Source organism: Pyrus communis, chromosome 8 (genome assembly GCF_963583255.1).
Source record: "Pyrus communis chromosome 8, drPyrComm1.1, whole genome shotgun sequence".
Lineage (NCBI taxonomy): Eukaryota > Viridiplantae > Streptophyta > Magnoliopsida > Rosales > Rosaceae > Pyrus > Pyrus communis.
In genome coordinates this window covers 26499991-26520764 of record NC_084810.1, presented here as the reverse complement: position 1 = coordinate 26520764, position 20774 = coordinate 26499991, and the positions used below count along the sequence as shown (strand labels likewise).

The following is a 20774-nucleotide window of genomic DNA, read 5'->3' as shown; positions in this document are numbered from 1 at the left end:
AATGGTTTAAATTAGGGGTGGGCACTTGAAACCAGAAATCGAAATCGAAACACGAATCAAACCGAATCGCACCGAACGGTCTGGGTTTGTAGTTTTGAAATGGTTTCGGTTTGAAACCGAACCGCAGTGAAGGAAAATGGTTTGGCTGTGGTTTCGGCCTTTTGAAACCGAACCGCACTGCAAAAAATAAAATATTTAATTAAATACCCATATTAGGTGTCGTGTTATAGTTGATTGTTTGTTAAAGTGCATAACTTTAGTATGACTCGACCATGCCAGAAATTCATCTCTCTCTTAGTCTTCGACTCTCGGTCACTCATCCAACCATTCTTTGTCTCCCAACTCTCATATGTTCTTCACACCTTACACAAACAAAATTTGCAAATCAATTTGTCTCACGCTCACCGTGCAACAACTTTGATTCTTGGAGGGTAAACCCCCCACCCCCAAACAATGAACCACTGTAAGCCTGTAAGTTCTCTTTCACAGCTCCAGAGTCAACAACATTGTTTTGATTTGAAAGAGAAGGTGTTTCCTCCTTCTAATCTGCCCGTAGATGAGAAGTCCCTTTTGCTCCTTTCCAATTCAACAAGTCTAGCAGGAAACTATATTTTCCAACACGAATTTGGAACTTACATTGCTAGTTAATCTTTCAGCAATCTATTTTTCATGGTTTGATAATATTGTTACGAAACGACATTGAAAGAGTATAGGGAGTTGACAAATTAAATAAAGATAAGAGAATTGAAGCTATTTTTTTTATTTTGTTTGTAAATGGTTTAAAACCGAACCGAAAAAAATGATTTGGTTTTATTTTGATTTTAGCCTAAAAAACGCACCGAACTAAACCGCAAAAATTTTCGGTTTTGTTTTCGATTTCACTTAAAACCGTGCCCACCCCTAATTTAAATTGAATATGGGCTCGTGCTTTTTGAAGAGTTAAAAGCATTTTTACCGTGAAAATGGTTGTTTGATAAAAGTGTTGTAGGAAGAGTGTTAAATAGGAGAGTTATGAACTAACAAATAAATAATTATATAGTTAAGAATAAAAAAGTAGAAATGAGAACATCATTAATTAATCACGCGTTAAAATTATCAATGTTCTAAAAAACGGCCTAGGCGGCGCCTAGGAGCTGAGCGGTGGTGAGCCGAGACGTTTTCTTGCAAATCGGTGGGAAAAATCTGATGGGCTCTAGGCGGGCTAGGCGGGGTTAGGCGGTTTATTTATTTATTTATTTTTTAATGAAATTAAAAAATAAAATAAAATAAATCATATCCAAGTCTAAGTGGTTTAAAATTGTGAACTTGTTGTACATATGTCATCTTACAATACTCCTCACTATGGTTATATGGCATATATGCTTAATGTGTTTTTAAATTTTGGACTTGTTGGATACTTTTTTTGCATTTTATCATTCTTTTATTATCTTATCCATAAATTTCATACAAGTATAATTTTTTGTAAGTGTCAATATGCACTTATTTACAAGATATATAAGAAATTTACCTAAATTCGCCTAGGCCACCCGACTAGCGCCTAGCGTTTTTTAGAACCTTGAAAATTACTACCATAGAATGGTGTAGGTCCACCATGTGTGACTTATTTTACTACTATGTATTTTTGGGAATTGTTATTGTTACTCCAAAAATTTCATTCTACACTCCAAACTTTCTATATTTGGAAAGAAAAATACACTTGTAAGGAGTGTAGAATGAGATTTTTGCAATGCCAATAACACTTCCCATTTTTTTTCTCTTTCTTAACTTTGGAATTGCAAAGAGAGTGGAATGCTTGTTGAGTAAAAAAAAAAAAAAAAGGGAGTCTGATGCATTAAAAATAATTGTCATGCATGCTGGCTTACGAAGAAGCCAAGTCCAAATATCAAAAAGTATATTTGCTCATGGAGGTGGATTGTCTGGTCTTCCATTTTCATACTCTCTTTATATCCTCATGTGATGTGTGGTCATGCTTAAGTTACGTTAACATTTTATATTCTTATTACCTTTTGTTTTATTAATTCTATAAAAAATTAATATAAAATGTTAACGTAGCTTAACCGTGACCACACATCACAGAAGGACATGAAAAAAATATAGAAATGAGAGGACAAACAATCCCCCTCCTTTGCTCATAGGTGCTGCACAGCAGCTGTACTTGATCAAAAGTTAAAAGCAACGGCCATGCTTGAATAATGGTACAGCTATATACTGAGAAATATACCCCCTTGTCTCCCATCTTGGACGGATTTGATTTGTCATGTTAAAAAGAGAATCCACAGAACCGCGTCCGGGAAAGGACTGATCACTAGTTTTTTGCATGAATTTGGATGCATGTGTTGAAAAAAAATAAAAATAAAGATGAATAAGCTGCATAACAAAACCAAAGGGATAAAAAAATCCCGTTTTGTACGAAGACATCAGGCAAGTTTCCAAAGCAAAGAGTCACCACCGAAAGACACCTGCAACAAATCAAGAATACAAAGAAATGAAGTTGCGGAATATTCATTCAAATCCAAATAAAACGAAAAAGTATAAGGCCTTACTGACCATTCTGTTCTTCTCTTAAAAAAATAACGAACAGTAAAGAATGGTACGGGAGAAGCTTGTGCGAAAGAACTGATCAAAAGAAATTCAAAAAGGGTTTGGTAGGATGCTATTTATCCAAAACCACCAGAATGGGGGAATTTGAATTCCTTTCTCTGTGACTCACCTAGCATGAGATAAACCCCTTAAGAAAATAAAATAAAATAAATAAAATAAAAGAAGTTTGCATCAAACAAACTTCTCAAAAGAAAAGTATTGCCCACGTGAAGTCTTGTTTAGACTTAGAAATCCAAGTCGACAGAGAGAAGAACCAGGAACCAAAAATAAAAAATAAAAAAAAAAGAAAAGAAAAGAAAAAAGACACGTATTTCTTCCTACAAAAGGGGGAAAGCAACGTGGAGCGAGATTTCATATTCTTCTCTGCAAGACGTGGAAAGTTACACAGTTAGTGGGAGAGGTTAAGAGAAAATGGCGAAGGATATGGCCTCTATCTTCCCCACGTAAAAGCTCCAGAGACTTCCTATGACGCCTATAAATAGGCATCAGTCACAGTAAGAAGGGAGGAAGACACAGAAAAAAATAGGAGGAGGTACGCTGTAGAAATTGAGATAGAAATTGAGAGAGGAAAGAAGTAACAAAATACTACCGGAAGAGAAGTTGAAGTAATTCCATTATCGGTGATTTTCAAGGAAGAAGAGCAAACTACAAGCAACAATCAGAAGGTACAAAATTATGTTTCTTTTCTCTTCATTTTCTCTCCAGTAAATTTATTTTGCAGGCAAACGTTGTCTTGAAAAACTTTGGTCGGCAACAAGAATTTTATGCCAGCAACCGCCGACGTTAGACAAAAAAAAACCAAACGAAGGCAGCAGCCACGCCATAATTCTTCGCTTCCACTTCGACAAACCGTCTAACAATGATGTGGATGCGACACTGAGCAGCAAGCAGACCACGAGGGACAAAGACGCAGCCATAGCCATAGAACAAAAAAAATGGAAAAGGTTGCAGTTATCGCTTCAAGAAAGAAGACTCAAAGTAGAAGAATCATGTTTTTTGATGCAGTGCCCTCCGTCCATGCCAAGAAGAAAAGGAGTAGCCCGCGTCGGTCCCCGCTGAGCCATCACTGTCAAAAGTTCCTATCCACCGTAATGAGGCAGTTGAAGACCCGGTCTATGTAGAAAAGCCAACAGGAAGAAGATCGTCGAGACGTTGATTGAGTAAGCCCAAGAGTTCATGCCTTGTCTAGTAAAAAAGCAACCAAGGAACAACCTCAAAATTCTGTGCACCAAGTTGTAGAAGATGGTTGTCTACAAACAATAAGGCAATGGTGCAGAAATGGTGTTTCCATTGTTTCGTTACTCTCACAATCATGCATCCCGCTGTCCGTGCTCGCACATGCAGCAGCCCTTCAACTGATGCCCTCAAAAATCAAATTGTCACGGTCTTTCCCGGTGATTGCAGCAGTTTGGCGTGGAAGAACAAAAAGTGGTCCCTGCCTATTAAAGAGATACTGAAGATGTTTTGGAGAGTTTGCATCAAATTTGACGAAGGAAAATGGTGCAGCAGAAGCAAAGTAGAACGCCTGCAAGGCAAGGACTTGAAGCAAATCACGAAGACTTTCCCACTTGCAAGCCATTTTTTTAAAGAGAGTAACAACAAGTTTCAAGGGGTGTGCTATCCACACACCCCTTTTTACATCTCACACACCCTTGTTAATTTATGTCCGTTGATCTTCTTCAATTCATTCGATCCGATGGTTAAAAACCAAAAAGATGTGAAAGAAGTAAAAAAGGGTGTCTGGATATCACACCCCAAGTTTCAAGTATGGAGGAATAAGGTGGCAGAGAAGAAAGACGACAACCAATCCGTCTCTGTTGTTTGTGTCGCCTCGGTTGCCACTGAAACTCTACAAGGGAGCAACCCGACCGCCGCCGCTGTTGTCAAGAAAAAAATTGCCTTGGAAGGCAAGGATGTGCTGCCCGCATAGAGCACCAAAAATGGTGCGGGCTGCAGTGTAAGTTTGCTAGGGAAGATTGTCCCACATGGAGATTAAATATGCAAGAAGAAAATCAATGACTCTTTCATTTGTTTTATTCATATAGGAGTCTTATCAAGTTTGGATCTGAGAACGAGAAGTATGCAGACCATGTCCTCAAAAACCTGTCCTTCTTTAAATCACCAAATATGCATACACTTCTTGGCAAAAAGTTAAACACGACTTCAAAGAATTTGGCACGTTGTCGCTGCTCCATTCTTCGAAGGGTGTTCCAAGAAAAAGAGGAAGAAAGAAACAGTTTTGTCCATCACGTGGGTGTTGCAGGAAGCATTAGGTGGTAAAGTAAAAAAAGAAAGTGATGTCCTCTTACAACTGGAAAAGTCCTAGCAAAAGCATACTTAAAATAATGAGGCTATTGAACCTACAAAGAAACAAGACAAAAAACCTCTGAGTTACTACTTCTATGTCTTTTGTCCAAGAAATAAAAAGGATGGAAAGAAGCATCACATGGATAAAAGCAACGGTGAAAAGAGAAAGGGAACAGATGCCAACATTTTTTTTGGAAACTTTGGATGCGGTTTCTAGCTATGAAATTTTTTTGATTAAAACCTTGTTGGCTTTCAATTTTTGATCCAAGTTCCTGAAATTAATGTGATAATTTATTTCTATGTACGTTACTATATTTTTTAAAATTAAAAATTAAAATTTATAGTTGTTTATATTAATGAGATTTTAAATAAAAAACCATAATTTGTTGGATTAAAAATATTAAAATATAAATACACTATTGTGTGTGTATAAACATGGTTACATTCATCAAAATTAACCAAAAAATTATTGTACCAAAACATGGGTACATTCATCAAAATTAACCAAAAAATTATTGTACCAAAACATGGGTACATTCTTCAAAATCACCAAAAAAAAAAAAAAAAAAAATTAGGCTTAATATTATTAGTAAATTTCTTCAATTAAATTTCACATGGATACATTCTCAATTCAAAAAAAAAAAAAAAAAAAAAAAAGAATGTACCCATATAAGTTTCAAAATGGATTAGAAAAAAATTGAATAGATTTTATATAAAAAAATGTTACATTTTACGTATAACAAATTGGTATATTTAAGAATGAGTACATTTTAAGATTAAAAATTTCAAAAAAAATTACATGAATGGCACATATAATTAGCATGGGTACATTTAGCAAAATTAAAAATGGGTACAAATAAATAAAAAAATATGGGTACAAATACAAATAAAACTTTATAAAATATGGGCACAAAAAGAAATTAATATACGGGTACAAATTAAAACTGAAAAGAAAATTGGAAAAAAATTAAAAAAGGGTTGCAAATTAAAAATGGGTACAAACTAAAAATAAAAATATACAATAAAAAATTTAGCCATAAATATAAAATTATTAATTGTAACATTTTTAACATTAAATGAATATATTTAGAAATAAAAAATATTTTATTTTTGAAATAATTAATGATGTTATTAATACCAAGGACCTTGATAAAAAATTGAAAATGAATAAAGTTTTAATCAAAGGAGTAGTAAAAAGAAAGATGAGAACCTAATTTCTCCTTCTTTTTTTTTCCTCTGAAGTTCTACTCCAATTTTGAGTGCATTGTGCAAAGAAGAAAGCTACAGTGAAAAAATAAAAGCACACCTTCATGCCACTCACGTGAGCATTAAGAGCATGGCCTCCATCAAAATTAAAATTATCCATGAAGGCTGAGATGCACGGCACCAAGACAAAGTTAAATACCAAAGTATTAGTGGGTTCATCACAAACATACCCATTAATTTTACTTGACGCTCAAATGGAACAATGCCGCTTCAAATGGCATAAAGCCAATTTAAAGGCACAAAGCCAAGCCACGTTAGATATCAACTGGCATGAAGCCGTATCAAACGTCAAATGTCCCTAAGCCATATCAAATTTACAATGGCACAAAGCTGCGTCAAAATTCAAATGGCATGAAGCCGTATCAAATCCTAAAATGGCACAAACCCATGCTCCAAATTTCAAGTGGCACAAAGCCATGTCAAGTCTTAAATGGCATGAAGTCGAAGAAAAGTCAAATATCAAATGGCACGAAGCCGTGACAAGATACGAATGGCACGAAGCCGCGACAAGACTCAAATGGCACAAAGCCACTTTAAATTCAAAAGGGCACGAAGTCGCAACAAGATTCAAATGGCACGAAGCCACATCTAGCTCCAATGGTTCAAAGTCCTCACCCGCATGAGCTAAAACTGCACAAGGCACCAACGTTGACACGCCCCGATCCCGATATTCTCCGAATACCAGGATAGGGACGTGATGGCCGACACCCGAGGGTGACGAAAGCCATTTATTGAGTGCAAATGCTGAAAACAAGGGATAGATAAAGCTTATAAATATAAAATAATAATGAATATGGATTTAAGGAACGTGTTCATAGCATACAACTAACTAGAGCACTAAAAGAAATTATATAAAATTGAATGAAACAAAGGATGGATCCTACACCGAGAGGACTCGAAGATGCCAATGCGGAAGTGCCTTGACGCTGGGATTGTACGCCTCGATTCTAAGTTCTAAAAGGGGCGCAAAACAAACATGAGTGGACCAAGTTGATATATATATATATATATATATATATATATATAATAAAACAGTTTTCAACGTACTAACCCCCAGGTTTTATGAAAACACATACATTATGATAAAATAGGTTTTTCCGAAACCTAGCATGCCGTGCAATGTCTCAAATCATAACTTGTATATATAATAATCACTAGTAAATATCCGATAACCCCCAGGCCCCATGCTGGCTCCTCATCTCTGAGTAGACAGTCAGAGGAAAATACACTCCAGGCCCCATGCCGGCTCCCTGTCCCTGTGCTAAATAGCCAGAGGAAACACATTCCAGGCCCTATGCTAACACCAAACCGTCGCCCCGGACGGACCGGTTCTATCCCTACATCCCGTAGCGGAAATGACCACTAGGTAAGTACAAAACCAGTGAACGTACATATATTGAAAATCAACTTCATAGTATAAAGTCATCCATCATCTATACTATAAAAAGGTGTTCTAAACATGTTCTAAATATCATATCGTCATCTATCATATATTCTATAAGAACACGAGTTATAGGAAAAATAGTAATAATTCAAAATAGCCTCAGTAAGCATGTTATCTCATAAAATGTTTCATAAAACATAGTCATCAAATCATGCTTTTCATGTATGCATTTCTATTATCAAAACATGCATTTTTAGAAGGGGTCCACTCACAGTACTTAGCTGCCAAAAAGTCAAGCAACTAGCGAAGACGGAAACGCCATGATAAATTACCCCTAAGCACATACAGGGTACATTTAGTCAAACTCTACTCAAATGACTTAATTTCGGAAAACAGACATCGGAAACGGGTTCAAGATGTCGAAATTAGCATAGGAGGGGTCCTGCACGAAACCTAAAAAGTCAACATTGACCTTTGACCGGTCAAAGTCAAAGTCAACGTTGATCGTTGATTGAGTCAACGGTCAGACTGGGTCGGTCAATGGGTCAACGGGTCAACGGGTCAAAGGGTCTTGGGCTTAGGGTTGGAGCCGGGTTGGGCCTAAAGGGTTTGGGTCTAATGGGTTTTAGGGTTTAAATAAATGGGTTTAGGGTTAACGGGCTGAAGGCCCTAAAGGAAACGGCCCAAAGGCCTTTAAATTAACAAAACAAAATAATAAAAGGGTTGGGTTGGGCTGCCCAGGGTTTTGGGTTTGGCAGGAACGGCCCGAAGGCCTGGGAGGTTTCTTAGGCTGGGTTTCACGCCGCAAAAGAAGGCCGGAATTCGGCCGGAATTTAGACAAACTTTGAACGTCCATAACTTTGTCAATACTCGACGAAATTAAGTGATTCAAAAATGGAAATCGTAGCTCTCGAAAAGACAAAGAGAATACCTTACACAACGTCTCACTCGCCGTGGTTTGGTTGGAAAACGCCTCGAAAGCCTCGGAGGTCGCCGGAAACTGGGTAAGATTCAAATGGATATAACTTCTTCAATATTCCATGAAATTGGGTGAAACAAAAAGGAAAGTTGTAGTACTCGGTGATACAAAGAGATTGATACCTTGCACGCTGGCCAACTCATCGTGGTTTGGCTGGAAATTTCCTCGAAAGCCATTGGTTTCTCGCGAGAAATCTGGAGAAGTCTCCCTGACGTGTTTCTTTGTGGTTTGACGTCCAAAACATAACTAGAGGGTCAGAATAGAACTATAGAGATGAAAAAAGAAGCATTTGGAGTGTTTTGATATGACAGCCTGTCCCAGATTATTTCATATTGTAGGGATGAAATGACGATTTTGCCCCTAGTGGTTTTGTTTCGTTTTGTGGTTATTTTTGGGGTTTTGGTTGGCTACTTTTAAACCACACACACACACCCACACTCATTTTCATCTTCTGCCCTGTCCCGAGTCTTTCTGTCTCTTTCCCTTCTTCTTCTTACGTATGGACAAGAACCACATCCTTCGAACATGTTATGGATCGAGGAAGAAAATTATACCTTTGTGTTCATGAGCTTCATACGAGTTCAACCATACCTATTTCAGGTAAGGAAACCTTTGTTTTCACGTCAAACTCGAGATCCCCGATTTGGTCACTGTTCATGCACACTGAATTATTGAATTTCAGGGAATTTGAAGCTTGTAAGAAGCTTGGTGAGGTCCTTAGGAAGCTCGGGGTGGTTCGTTTGAAGGTTTTGGACGTCGGGATCGTGAGTTGCAGGTTTGGCTGGATTTTGTGAAGTTTTTCCAGCGAGATTCCGCTAGTTTTAGTGCTTGAAAGTGGTAAGGTTTTGTTCTACTAGTTGTAAGCTTCATTTTGGTACCAATTTCGTGGAATTTGGTGGAAAAACGAGTGAGAAATGAAGTTTAGAAAATTTTCCAGTTTTCCGGCTACGGCGACCACGCCGAAGGTTGGCCGGAGAAGACGACGGAATATTTCGTCAGCTTAGACGGAATATTCCTAACGGCGTTAGGTTAACTGTAATGGAATCTATTAGTTTTAACTGAATATTCTTGATGGCGTTAATTGACGCCGTCAGTGTGCCAGGCACGCGCCTGCACGTGTGGCCGTGCCTTGGCCGGTGCGTGAGGGCGCGTGAGACATCGAAAAATTATTTTAAAAATATGGGGGTGTTCGTGAGGTTGAGTAGATCACGTTGGTGTATTCACACACCCCATTTGAGCATTGTATGAGAAGTTATTACCTAGTTTGGGTTATGTGCTTAAATTAACATTTTTATAGTTGTTTCGCATATAGGTGAGACCTATCCCAAGGATAAGCGCAGTCACTCGAGGTAAGGGGGTTACGACCCTTCTACATACCAGTGAGTGGGCTTTTGGTTTTCCGTATATACTTATATACTTGTGATTTTCCTAGAAAACGAAACGAAATATTTATATGTTTTAAATGCCATGCATTGCGTTTGCCTATTTAATTATGCATTAGTAGTTACATATATGTATGTTTGGTGCTGTGGACGCACAGGTAAGTGCCAGGTAAGTTGTGGTTTATGTTTGTGTTTAGTAGTGATTTGAGATGCATATAGAGCTCATAACCTGCACCCTCGGTGTTAGTGCTCCCGACCAGAGTAGGGCACAGTCCTTCATGTGATGTTTACCTCCTGCACCACACACTTATCTTGGATCCAAGTTAGGTGCACAGTCCTGTCGTATAGACCACTTTAGGTGGTTCCGACTCGTAGGTGACCCGCGATTATTCGCCCAGTCTTCACGTGATTGTAGCACTTGAGCGTATTTATTTACACCCAGTCCTATCGTAGAGACCACTTTAGGTGGTTCCGACTCGTGTGCAGGTATAGTTAGTGAGTTGGAGATTTAAGCTCTAGATTCAGGCGTACATGTCACGTTAGGTGACTCCAGTTGATAGATTACATGGCATTGATTGACATTACCTGAGTACTTACATTTTGTTTAGAGGCATTCGACATGACATATTTCTAAGCATGTTTTAAATATATGTGCATATTCTATTTTCTGGAAAACTATACAGGTTTTACGGCGAGGGTTTAGAATTTTTTATATTGAAATGATTTTGAAAAGCTTTGTTTTTGCCCACTCACAGTTTCTGTTTTGCGCCCCTCCAGGTTCTAGTTTGGATAGCTCTTTTGGTGGCTCTCGAGGAATTCACGGCATATCTGACAAATTATCACCAGTGTAGGACCGCCTTTGGGTGTGTTTATTTAGTGTTTGTTTCCCTGGACTGCACTAGGTCTTTTGCGCTCTGAATATTGTTTTTCACACTTACGCTTGCACTTGTTTGTTATCTACTCAGTGTAAAGCTTGGTTTTTATTTATTCGTACTTTTATTATTATTTTTAGCTTCTGCACTATGCACATGGTTACGTCACCCTCACGTGACGGCCAGCACGCCCTGATTTTGGTCTGGGTGTGTCATTTGAGGCTTACCCAAAACGAAAGGACGAGGAACTCGTCGGAGTTTCTCTATGCTCGACAGAGATGAAGAGGGAAAGAGCTAACGTGGTGATGATGGTGATGCTGTCGTCGTTGATGAGGTGTGGGCACGAGGGTGTGGGTTGTTTTCAAAGATGAGGGGGATAACGCAGAGAAGGGAGAGAGATGCAGATAGTTTCGGGGGAGAGAGAGGAGAAAAGTGAGGGAGAAATGAGGGAAATGAGAGAGTAGAGAACTGAGAGACAAGAGAGACGAGAGGCTCGGGGGACAAAATCAGGGGGTGGGCCCCTTGGGCACACCATTTAAGACCCAAAAACAATTTTTAAAAAGGAAAGTATCCCCCAAACTTAGTGAAAATACAAAAATATCCTTTTTGTTCAGTAAATCCCGAGACGGGTTGTTACAAACGCTCCAATGGCTTAAAATCCTCGCCCGCATGAGCTAAAATTGCACAAGGCATGAAATGCTCCTTGCCTGCATGAGCTGAAACTGCTAACAAATACATAAGGAACTACGAGTGACTTGATCCCTCAATGAGCGTACGTAGGCAATCTAGGGCTCTACCTAGATGCAGTCACAAAATCAAACAAACACCCAAATCCCCAAGTTATGATTTATTCATATTAGAATCAAAGGGTATTCCTTTTTCAAAAGAAGGGTTGTAATTAATAGGCACGTAGCCTAGAATGGGTCGAACTCAATTTAATAAAACCCTCTTCGAAAAATGAATAAGGGTGAAATTGTGTCGAGTGAATTATTGGTTTACATATTGTGTACAATTTTTGCTCAACAATGCTAAAGAGAATCACTTAAAATGAAACTTTTTATGAACTCTTTGCCACCTCATAGTTTAATGCAAATTCTCGTGTCAACAATACAAAACAATGTGCCAAAAATATAAAGTGACAGAGAGTTTACAAAAAGTCTAATTTTGAGAGAATCTCATTTTGATAGAATCTACTTAACATTTCTCTTGCAAAGTTATAGAGCTCGTTTGGATGTGCTTTTAAAGTGACAAAAAGCGTTTTTGGTGAAAATGTTTTTAGAACCAATCATTAGTAAAGATGCAAGTAAATTTTGGAAAAGCATATAAAGTGCTTCCTAAAAGAAGCACATAAACATTTTCTTTAAAAGTGCTTTTAGTCATTTTAAAAGCACAACAATGGCCAATTTGCAGGGTTACCAACTTAGGTGCCACTGTAACAGATTTTCTGAATCGCCTCCTCTTGTGAAAGTTGGAGCTCTGTGATTTTCGGCTTCTGCTCGTGTTGGGATTCGTTAAACGACTTCCGACTTTCAACTCGTGCAAACTAGAAGAAGTAAGGGAAAACCCAACTTACACTAGTTTTTTTTGTTTTACTTTCGGAAAAAATAAAAACCCTTCTCAATGATTCTGCATACACACAGATTTTGATGTGTAGTATCAAATTCAATTAGGACTCTTATGTTAGTTTCAGTTTTCTTCTTAACCAAACTGATTGTGCAAGTTTATGAAAATCGAGGAGATTTTCACGAATAGTTTGATTCATCATGTGACATACCCTTTTGTGGTTAAACATATGTGATGTATACTCTTAGGCTTTATTCACGTGTAAAATCATCTAATATGTTATCAAACTTCCATCGTGATCTCAACTGATGATTGATAGTTTGGTCCATAATTTTGGCTAAACAAAGAGAGAAAATAAATAAAAGAGCTATTCAACTTACAATCTGATTAGGGAATGAACATCCTACTCTTAAATAGATATTTTGCACTAGAGAATTTCTGGCTCAATCCGTACATATTAATATTTCTTCATCTTCTGGGCAGCGAGCTTTAACTGGAACATTGACGAGAGAGGTGGTTTGGAAGTTGTCAGGGACCATGAAGGAGATACTGTTGTTTGCATATTCTGACTGATTTGTACTCTCGGTTTCACTATCCGGTTTGCTGCTTTTAACTTCGTCCTTTTGATTTGGGACTTGGACTTGGCCTTGGCCTTGGGCTTTCCTGTTAAGAAGAAGAACAAGAATTAGGAATTGAAAACAAATCGAAAAAAGAAAAATGAACATAGAGTCTAGATTCTAGAACTCTACCTTCTTCTAAGCCTTCTCCACTTCAGATAAACCATGAGTTGAATATTGTCAAGGAGTTGGAAATATGCATAACTCCACGTCCTCTTGAGAAGCAAAGGGCAACAGAATCCCAATAACCCTACAAAGAAACCAAGCATAATGGATAACCCAAACCATAGACTTTGCTCCTCATCATCGTCCAAATCCTGATTGTTCTCATTCTCATCTGCATCATTGCCATTACTTGGAAAGCACTGGTTTGAAAGTGGGGCACCGCACAGTTTCGGATTCCCTTCGAATGCAGAGACACTGAAGCCTTGGAGCTGAGTGCCGGCTGGTATTTTTCCTTCAAGATTATTGTATGCAACAGTAAATGTAGACAAGAAATGGAGATTTGATAGTGATGATGGGATTTCGCCTGACAGACGGTTACTGTTGAGTTCTAATCTCTCCAACTTTGTGAGGTTGGCTATTTGGTCTGGAATGTTGCCAGAGAAGTTGTTGATGCTTAGATCAAGTTGTTGAAGAAATTGCAATTGGCCAATCTCAAAGGGTATGCTGCCGCTTAAACTGTTGTTCCTGAGGGAGATTACTCTTGGCATGTTGGGCAGATACTTGTACTGTGAAGACAACACAGTTGCATTATTAGCGCGTTGAAAGTAGACGGGCAACTCAAGAGAACAATGGCCTGTTTCATTTGCAGCCTTTTGCGATACTAATTCTTGTAGTCTGCAAAGCTCCTTTGGAAATTCACCCGAAATCAAGTTGTCATTCAACAACAAAAAGAAAAGATGCGGAAGAGTCCCCAACCAACCAGGTATTGTGCCAGTGAGTCTGTTAAAAGACAAATCCAGGACTTCCAGTTTCCCAAGCTTTGAAATCCATGCAGGTATTGTTGGTATTTGACAGTTTACTAACTCAATACCAAAATATGTGGGTGATAAGTTTACAAACTCTATCACACCTCTTTCACTTTGCACTCTCAAATAAAATTGGACAAAGAAAGAAATAGAGAAAGGAGGGAAGCAACAAGCTTTGGCAAAACACTTGAACTTTGATATATGAAAAGGTTTACAAACTATTGGAATAAGAAAGCTTACAAGCTTCTTCACAATTGGAAGTGGGATTTGGATGGGATGATTTACAATGCTTGAGAACTTGGGTATTTATAGCAAACCAAATGATTAAACTAAGATTATTTATTACCACACAAAACACATTAAATGCACCTAATAATTTTTATTCAACCATACCTAACATTGCCTAACTTTCCATGCCTAACTTTGACATTGATTTTCAACAATGGCTAGTAGCAACCTTTTTTTGATTTGAATTTCCAACACACCTCCTCAAATCAAAACGCCTTCATTCCTAGCATTTCACGCAGTAGCCGGAATGTTTCAATTGGCAATGGCTTTGTGAAGATGTCTGCCACTTGTTCCTTGGTGTGACAGTAGACAAGTTCAATTGTCTTTTGCTTCACATGGTCCCTTAGAAAATGGAACCTGGTATCAATGTGCTTGCTCCTTCCATGTTGAACAGGATTCTTTGCAAGTTTGATTGCAGACACGTTATCTACGTGAATCACAGTCGATTCCACTTGTGGATGACACACTGACTTCAACAGATTTCTTAACCAAATTGCCTCACACACGGTTGAGGCTACAGCAACATACTCGGCTTCACATGATGACAAAGCAACAATTGATTGCTTCTTTGAAGTCCATGAGAAAGCTGTTGATCCTAGAAAAAACACATAGCCAGTTGTGCTTTTCCTTTCATCTTGGTCACCTCCCCAATCACTATCTGAATAACCAAATAATTTTGCATCTTCACCAAAATTATAAAATAGACCATAGTTTAGAGTACCTCTTATGTACCTCAAAATTCTCTTGGCGGCCAGCCAATGAGACTCCCTTGGTGTTTCCATGTATCGACTCACGAGTCCAACACCATAAACTATATCAGGTCTTGTGATTGTAAGGTACCTTAGGCTTCCAACGAGGCTTTTGTACACTGTTGAGTTTACAAACTCACCCTCTCCTCCTTTGGACAGCTTCAATCCAGTTGCGACTGGGGTATTGACAGTGTTGCACTTGTCCATATTGAACTTCTTCAATATGTCTCTCATGTACCTTTGTTGAGAGATGTAGATACCATCACTTTCTTGCTTCACTTCTATGCCAAGAAAGTATGACATTAATCCATTGTCAGTCATCTCAAATTCACTGAACATGGATTGCTTGAACTCATGGAACATTGCCTCATTGTTTCCTGTAAACAATAAATCATCTACATAGAGACAAATAATTAAGAACTCCCATTTTTCACCATTCTTCATGTAAACTGAATGCTCGTATGGACATTTCTGAAATCCATTTTGGTGAAGGTAGTTGTCGATCCTTGAGTTCCAAGCTCGTGGTGCTTGCTTGAGGCCGTACAAAGCCTTCTTCAAACGATACACCTTATCTTCTTCTCCTTGTACTTGGAAGCCTTCCGGTTGTTCCACGTACACTTCTTCCTCAAGTACTCCATTAAGGAAGGCTGACTTGACATCTAGTTGATAAATTTTCCATTTATGATGTGCGGCAAGAGAGATTAGCAATCTTACCGTGTCAAGTCTCGCAACTGGAGCATAGACTTCATCATAGTCCACTCCATACTTCTGTTTGTAGCCCTTTGCTACAAGCCTTGATTTGTATCGATCCACACTCCCATCTGCAGTGCGTTTGATCTTGTAAACCCACTTGACACCAATAGCCTTCTGATTTGGTGGGAGCTTTGTCAGCTCCCAAGTGTCATTCTTCTCGATGGCATGGATCTCTTCTTCCATGGCTTTCTTCCAACAATCTTCTTCCACAGCTTCATTGAATGAGAAAGGCTCGTGGTCTGCATACAAGCAGAAAAGGTTGGTTTCTTCTTCTTCTTCTTGTCCATAAATCTCTGTGAGACTCCTTAACCTCACTGGAGTTGAGGAGCTGCTTTCCTCACTAGATGTAGGACCACTCCTTGCAATTCTGTGCACTGGAGTTGTTGTGATTGTTTGAGCAGGCTGTTGCTCAATCGGTGGTACAACTTCTGGTTCTTCAAAATCAGTGGAGACGATCTTCTCTTTACTGACTTCTTTGTTGTTCCACGTCCATGTCTCTTCCTCACTGAAGATGACATCTCTACTAACCACTAGTTTGCCAGTTAGTGGGTTGTAGAGCTTGTATGCCTTGGACTCTTCACTATAGCCCACAAACACACACTTCTCACCTCTATCATCAAGTTTCCTCCTCTTGGCTTCTGGAACTTGAGCATATGCAACACACCCAAAAATTCTTAGGTGTGTAACATTCGGCTTGTATCCACTCCAAGCCTCTTGTGGTGTCATCCTCTTGACACTCTTTGTTGGACATCGATTCAACAAATAAATCGAACAAGCTACAGCTTCTGCCCATAACTCTTTTGGCAAATTCTTCTCCTTAAGCATGGACCTTGTCATGTCAAGGATGGTTCGATTCTTTCTTTCGGCTATCCCATTTTGCTGTGGGGTATAGGCAGCAGTAAGTTGATGCCTAATTCCTTGCTCCTTGCAGTATGCTTGGAAAGCATTGGAGGTGTACTCTCCACCTCTATCTGATCTCACAGCCACAAGCTTGTGGTTACTTTCTGCCTCTGTGAGTGCCTTGAACTCCTTGAAAATTTTTAGGGCAGCTGACTTCTCCTTGAGAAAATAGACCCAAGTCTTTCTACTGAAATCATCAATGAAGGTAATAAAATACCTATTACCTCCATAAGACATGGGATCCAATGGACCACATATATCTGTGTGCACCAACTGCAGTGGTGCCTTTGCTCTCCATGTATCACCAACAGGAAACGATAGTCGTGCTTGCTTGCCAAGCACACAACCTTCACATACTTGGCGTGTGGCTTCAATCTGGGGTAGACCACGAACCATTCCTCCACTTGACAGCAACTTTAGGCCATTGAAATTAAGATGGCCAAATCGAAGATGCCATTTCCATGACTCATCTTCCATTACACCGATGTTGCAGCTTCCAATCTTTGTGTTCAAATTCAACGGAAACATCCGGTTCTTTGACATTCGAACACGTGCAATAAGCTTTCTCCTTGCATTCCTGAGAGTGAGAAGCATGTTCTCCATATGTATAATGTACCCTTTCTGGAGCAGTTGACCAATGCTCAGAATGTTGCTCTTCATACCTGGTATGTAGTAGGTATCGGAGATGTATTCTTCTCTTCCATCCTTCTGGATGATCTTGATCTTCCCTTTGCCTTCAACTGGCAACTTTGAGGAGTCACCAAGACTTACAGATCCATAGGCCCCTTTTTTGAGTTCGGCAAAAAACTCCTTCTTTCCACACATGTGATTGCTTGCACCAGAGTCCAAATACCAAACATCTTGTTGGCTACTGGAATCATGGTGTGCTAGTAAGACTGTAAGTTTTTCATCAGTATTTCCACTTGATTCTGCCATGTTGACATGCTCACCAATTTTATGTGAACATTCATTGGCATAATGTCCATATTGCTTACAGTTGTGACACTGGATATGCGCCTTTCCTCGAGTAGATCTCCACTCCTGAGACTGACCTTGATTTTGTGCATAGCCTCGACCTCTTCCTCGAGCTCGTCCTCGGCTACGGTTGGATGAGCTCCCACGACGTGAGTTCCACTGCCCACGACCTTTATTTGGTTTGTCAATATTCAACTTTGACTCCAAAGCTTGCTCTAGCGTTGTGGGGCTTGCATTCTTCTGAATGCGTTGCTCGTGAACTAGGAGGGATCCTAGTAGCTCTTCTGCGCTCATCACCTCCAAATCCTTGGATTCCTCAATGGCAGTCACCACATGCTCAAACTTAGATGTGAGTGACCGGAGTATCTTCTCCACAACTCGTACTTCATCGAGTCTCTCGCCATTTCTCCTCATCTGATTTACTATCACAATGAGCCTTGAGTGATAGTCGGAGATGCTCTCCCCTTCATTCATATGAGCAGTTTCAAAATCTGCTCGAAGTGATTGTAACCTCACTTTCTTGACTCGATCTACTCCTTTGTAGATTGTACTGAGTGTATCCCATACTTGCTTGCTCGTTGTTGCTTCTGCAACCTTCTCGAACGTTGAATCTTCCAAACCCTGGTATAGAAGATACAACGCCTTTTGGTCCTTCTTTCGTAAGTCCTTGAGAGTGTTCCTTTGATCCGCAGTATATACGGCTTCTTGCTCGGCAGTGGGTACAACATACCCACTACTGACAACTTCCCATAGCTCCTGTGATCCAAACAATGCTTTGAATTGGATGCACCATCTTTCATAATTTTCTTTCTTCAATGTGGGAACTTGGAGTTGCACTAAGTTGGACGCCATAACTGCTGCACCTGCCAGAGTGGTATTCTGGCTCTGATACCAATTGTTGGTATTTGACAGTTTACTAACTCAATACCAAAATATGTGGGTGATAAGTTTACAAACTCTATCACACCTCTTTCACTTTGCACTCTCAAATAAAATTGGACAAAGAAAGAAATAGAGAAAGGAGGGAAGCAACAAGCTTTGGCAAAACACTTGAACTTTGATATATGAAAAGGTTTACAAACTATTGGAATAAGAAAGCTTACAAGCTTCTTCACAATTGGAAGTGGGATTTGGATGGGATGATTTACAATGCTTGAGAACTTGGGTATTTATAGCAAACCAAATGATTAAACTAAGATTATTTATTACCACACAAAACACATTAAATGCACCTAATAATTTTTATTCAACCATACCTAACATTGCCTAACTTTCCATGCCTAACTTTGACATTGATTTTCAACAATGGCTAGTAGCAACCTTTTTTTGATTTGAATTTCCAACAGGTATGTGCCCTGTCATATGACACATATGTAAATTGAAAACACACAGATTTTGTAACCCGGAATCGACAGTTATATCCCCATCTGGCATCTCTTCACCTTTAAAATTTTTTGCAAGAAGGAGCACCTTGAGACTTTTGAAACCCGTGAGTATCTTCATTGCCCCCGTGACATTGGTTAGTCTGTTATGAGTAAGCGAGAGGAAGGTCAAGTTTTTCAATTGCAGAATCTCAGGTTGGATTTGGCCCCCGAAATCATTTGAACACAGTCGAAGTGCTTTGAGGGACTTGCATGAGTAGAGGCTTATTGGCAAGGTACCTGTTAGATTATTACTTACAGAATCTAGTTTACTAAGTTTAGTAAGTTTAGAGAAATCGAGCACAGAGATATTCCCACTAAAAAAGTTGAATCCCAGATTTATTTCAACAAGGTTTGTGCAATTCATCAAAGATGGGGGCAGATGACCTTGGAGATTGTTGTAATGAAGGCGCAAGAACTTTAATTTGGAGAGCTTCCCAACATTCTCACTGATGGGTCCGACAAGCCCATTGGTAGATAATGAAATTTCTTGAAGTGCCTGAGCATTGTAGATATCAGCAGGAAGGGACCCTGAGAGAGTATTGTCGCCAGCACGAAAGACCTCCAATTCGGAACAGTTTCCTAGTCCGAGAGGAATTGGGCCACTGAAATTATTGTGGGAGAAATCCAAGACTCTAAGCGAGGAGGAACGAAGACAGATAGAGGAAGGTATTTGGCCTGTAAAATGATTATTGCTGATATTCAAACAGCTCAAATTCCCGGCATGCTGGAGGAATGAAGAAGGAATTGTAGCATTGAATTGATTGTTCGACAAATCCACTATTTGAATGTAACTAGATGATAGAAACAAGGGTAATTCTCCGGAGAGAAGGTTGTAGCTCAAATCAAGGATTTCAAGGCGATTCGAGGACAAGAAGAGTCCAACTTCCAGAGGACCGGAAAGCAGATTGTGGGAGAGATTGAGGTGCGAAAGATGCGTGAGGCTTCCAAGGGAGCGAGAAATGCTTCCTTGGAGCCGCTTAGAGGGCAACGAAACATGTGTTACCCTAGCATCGGCATCACAAGTGATGCCTTCCCAGTGACAACAATCGCTAGAAGACCAATTTAAACGAGAAGAAGATATATCAAAAGATGACAAAAGAGAGTTGTGATCTGCCTCCTTGCAAGCATGGTTTGTAGAAATGAAAGTAGACAACAAAAAAAACAGGAAGAGGACTCCGTAAGTTATTACGCGGCTAGCTTCCGGCATGATGTTTTTCGCTATGTCTGCACTGGAATTATATTGCTCACATCGTTTCAGGGGTATATATACACTCCTTTGTTTGGAGCAAAGGAGGTGGAAATTAACAAAGGGAAGAAGGTAATTAGGTGATGGTTCGAATTCTTGTGCGCAATGTTCGAGTTTTGAATTCTTTGCTTTCCACTTATATAGAAAATAAACAAACCTGCAGAACATGGGAGCATAGAAAATTAACAAAGGGTCTAATGACGGGTTTGCAACTTGGCAGCAACGTATCTGAAGGTTTACATTGACTTTGGCGTCGTGCTTTTTGGAAGAGCTACGTATCAGGAGGGCAATTGTTGAATACCTCAAATATCTTTTGCACATGTGTAAGCGTGAAGGCTAGTAATAAATAACACGAAGAATGCTTGAAGTTTTGGACATTGACTTTGACATGCCAACTTGTCTTTTTTCTTCTTAGCAGATTGGACTCAGTGGTCTACTTAAGGCATGATCAAGGGAAATTAATGGAGCATTTTGTTCACAGGTGATGCCTTCCCACT

The 20774-nt window shown here is 39.3% G+C and overlaps 1 protein-coding gene across 1 annotated transcript; it reads right to left on the bottom strand.

The window, feature by feature from the left end:
- Positions 1-12595: 12595 nt before the first annotated feature.
- On the bottom strand, positions 12596-20400 carry LOC137741539 (receptor-like protein 2). Its single transcript, XM_068481237.1, has 3 exons — positions 18958-20400; positions 13104-13975; positions 12596-13017 (listed from the first exon to the last, which is right to left on the bottom strand). Exons 1-3 carry the CDS (start codon positions 20236-20238, stop codon positions 12798-12800), a joined length of 2373 nt encoding a protein of 790 aa, XP_068337338.1. The 5' UTR covers positions 20239-20400; the 3' UTR covers positions 12596-12797.
- Positions 20401-20774: the final 374 nt, after the last annotated feature.

Bases quoted from the DNA above. Each gene is read 5' to 3' on its own strand.
- LOC137741539 (XM_068481237.1), bottom strand. From the start codon at position 20,238: ATGCCGGAAGCTAGCCGCGTAATAACTTACGGAGTCCTCTTCCTGTTT. The intron at 13,976-18,957 runs ATACCTGTTGGA...CAAATACCAACA, and splicing joins TGTGTCATATGACAGGGCAC to ATACCTGCATGGATTTCAAA. The intron at 13,018-13,103 runs GTAGAGTTCTAG...TCTTCTTAACAG, and splicing joins TGGAGAAGGCTTAGAAGAAG to GAAAGCCCAAGGCCAAGGCC.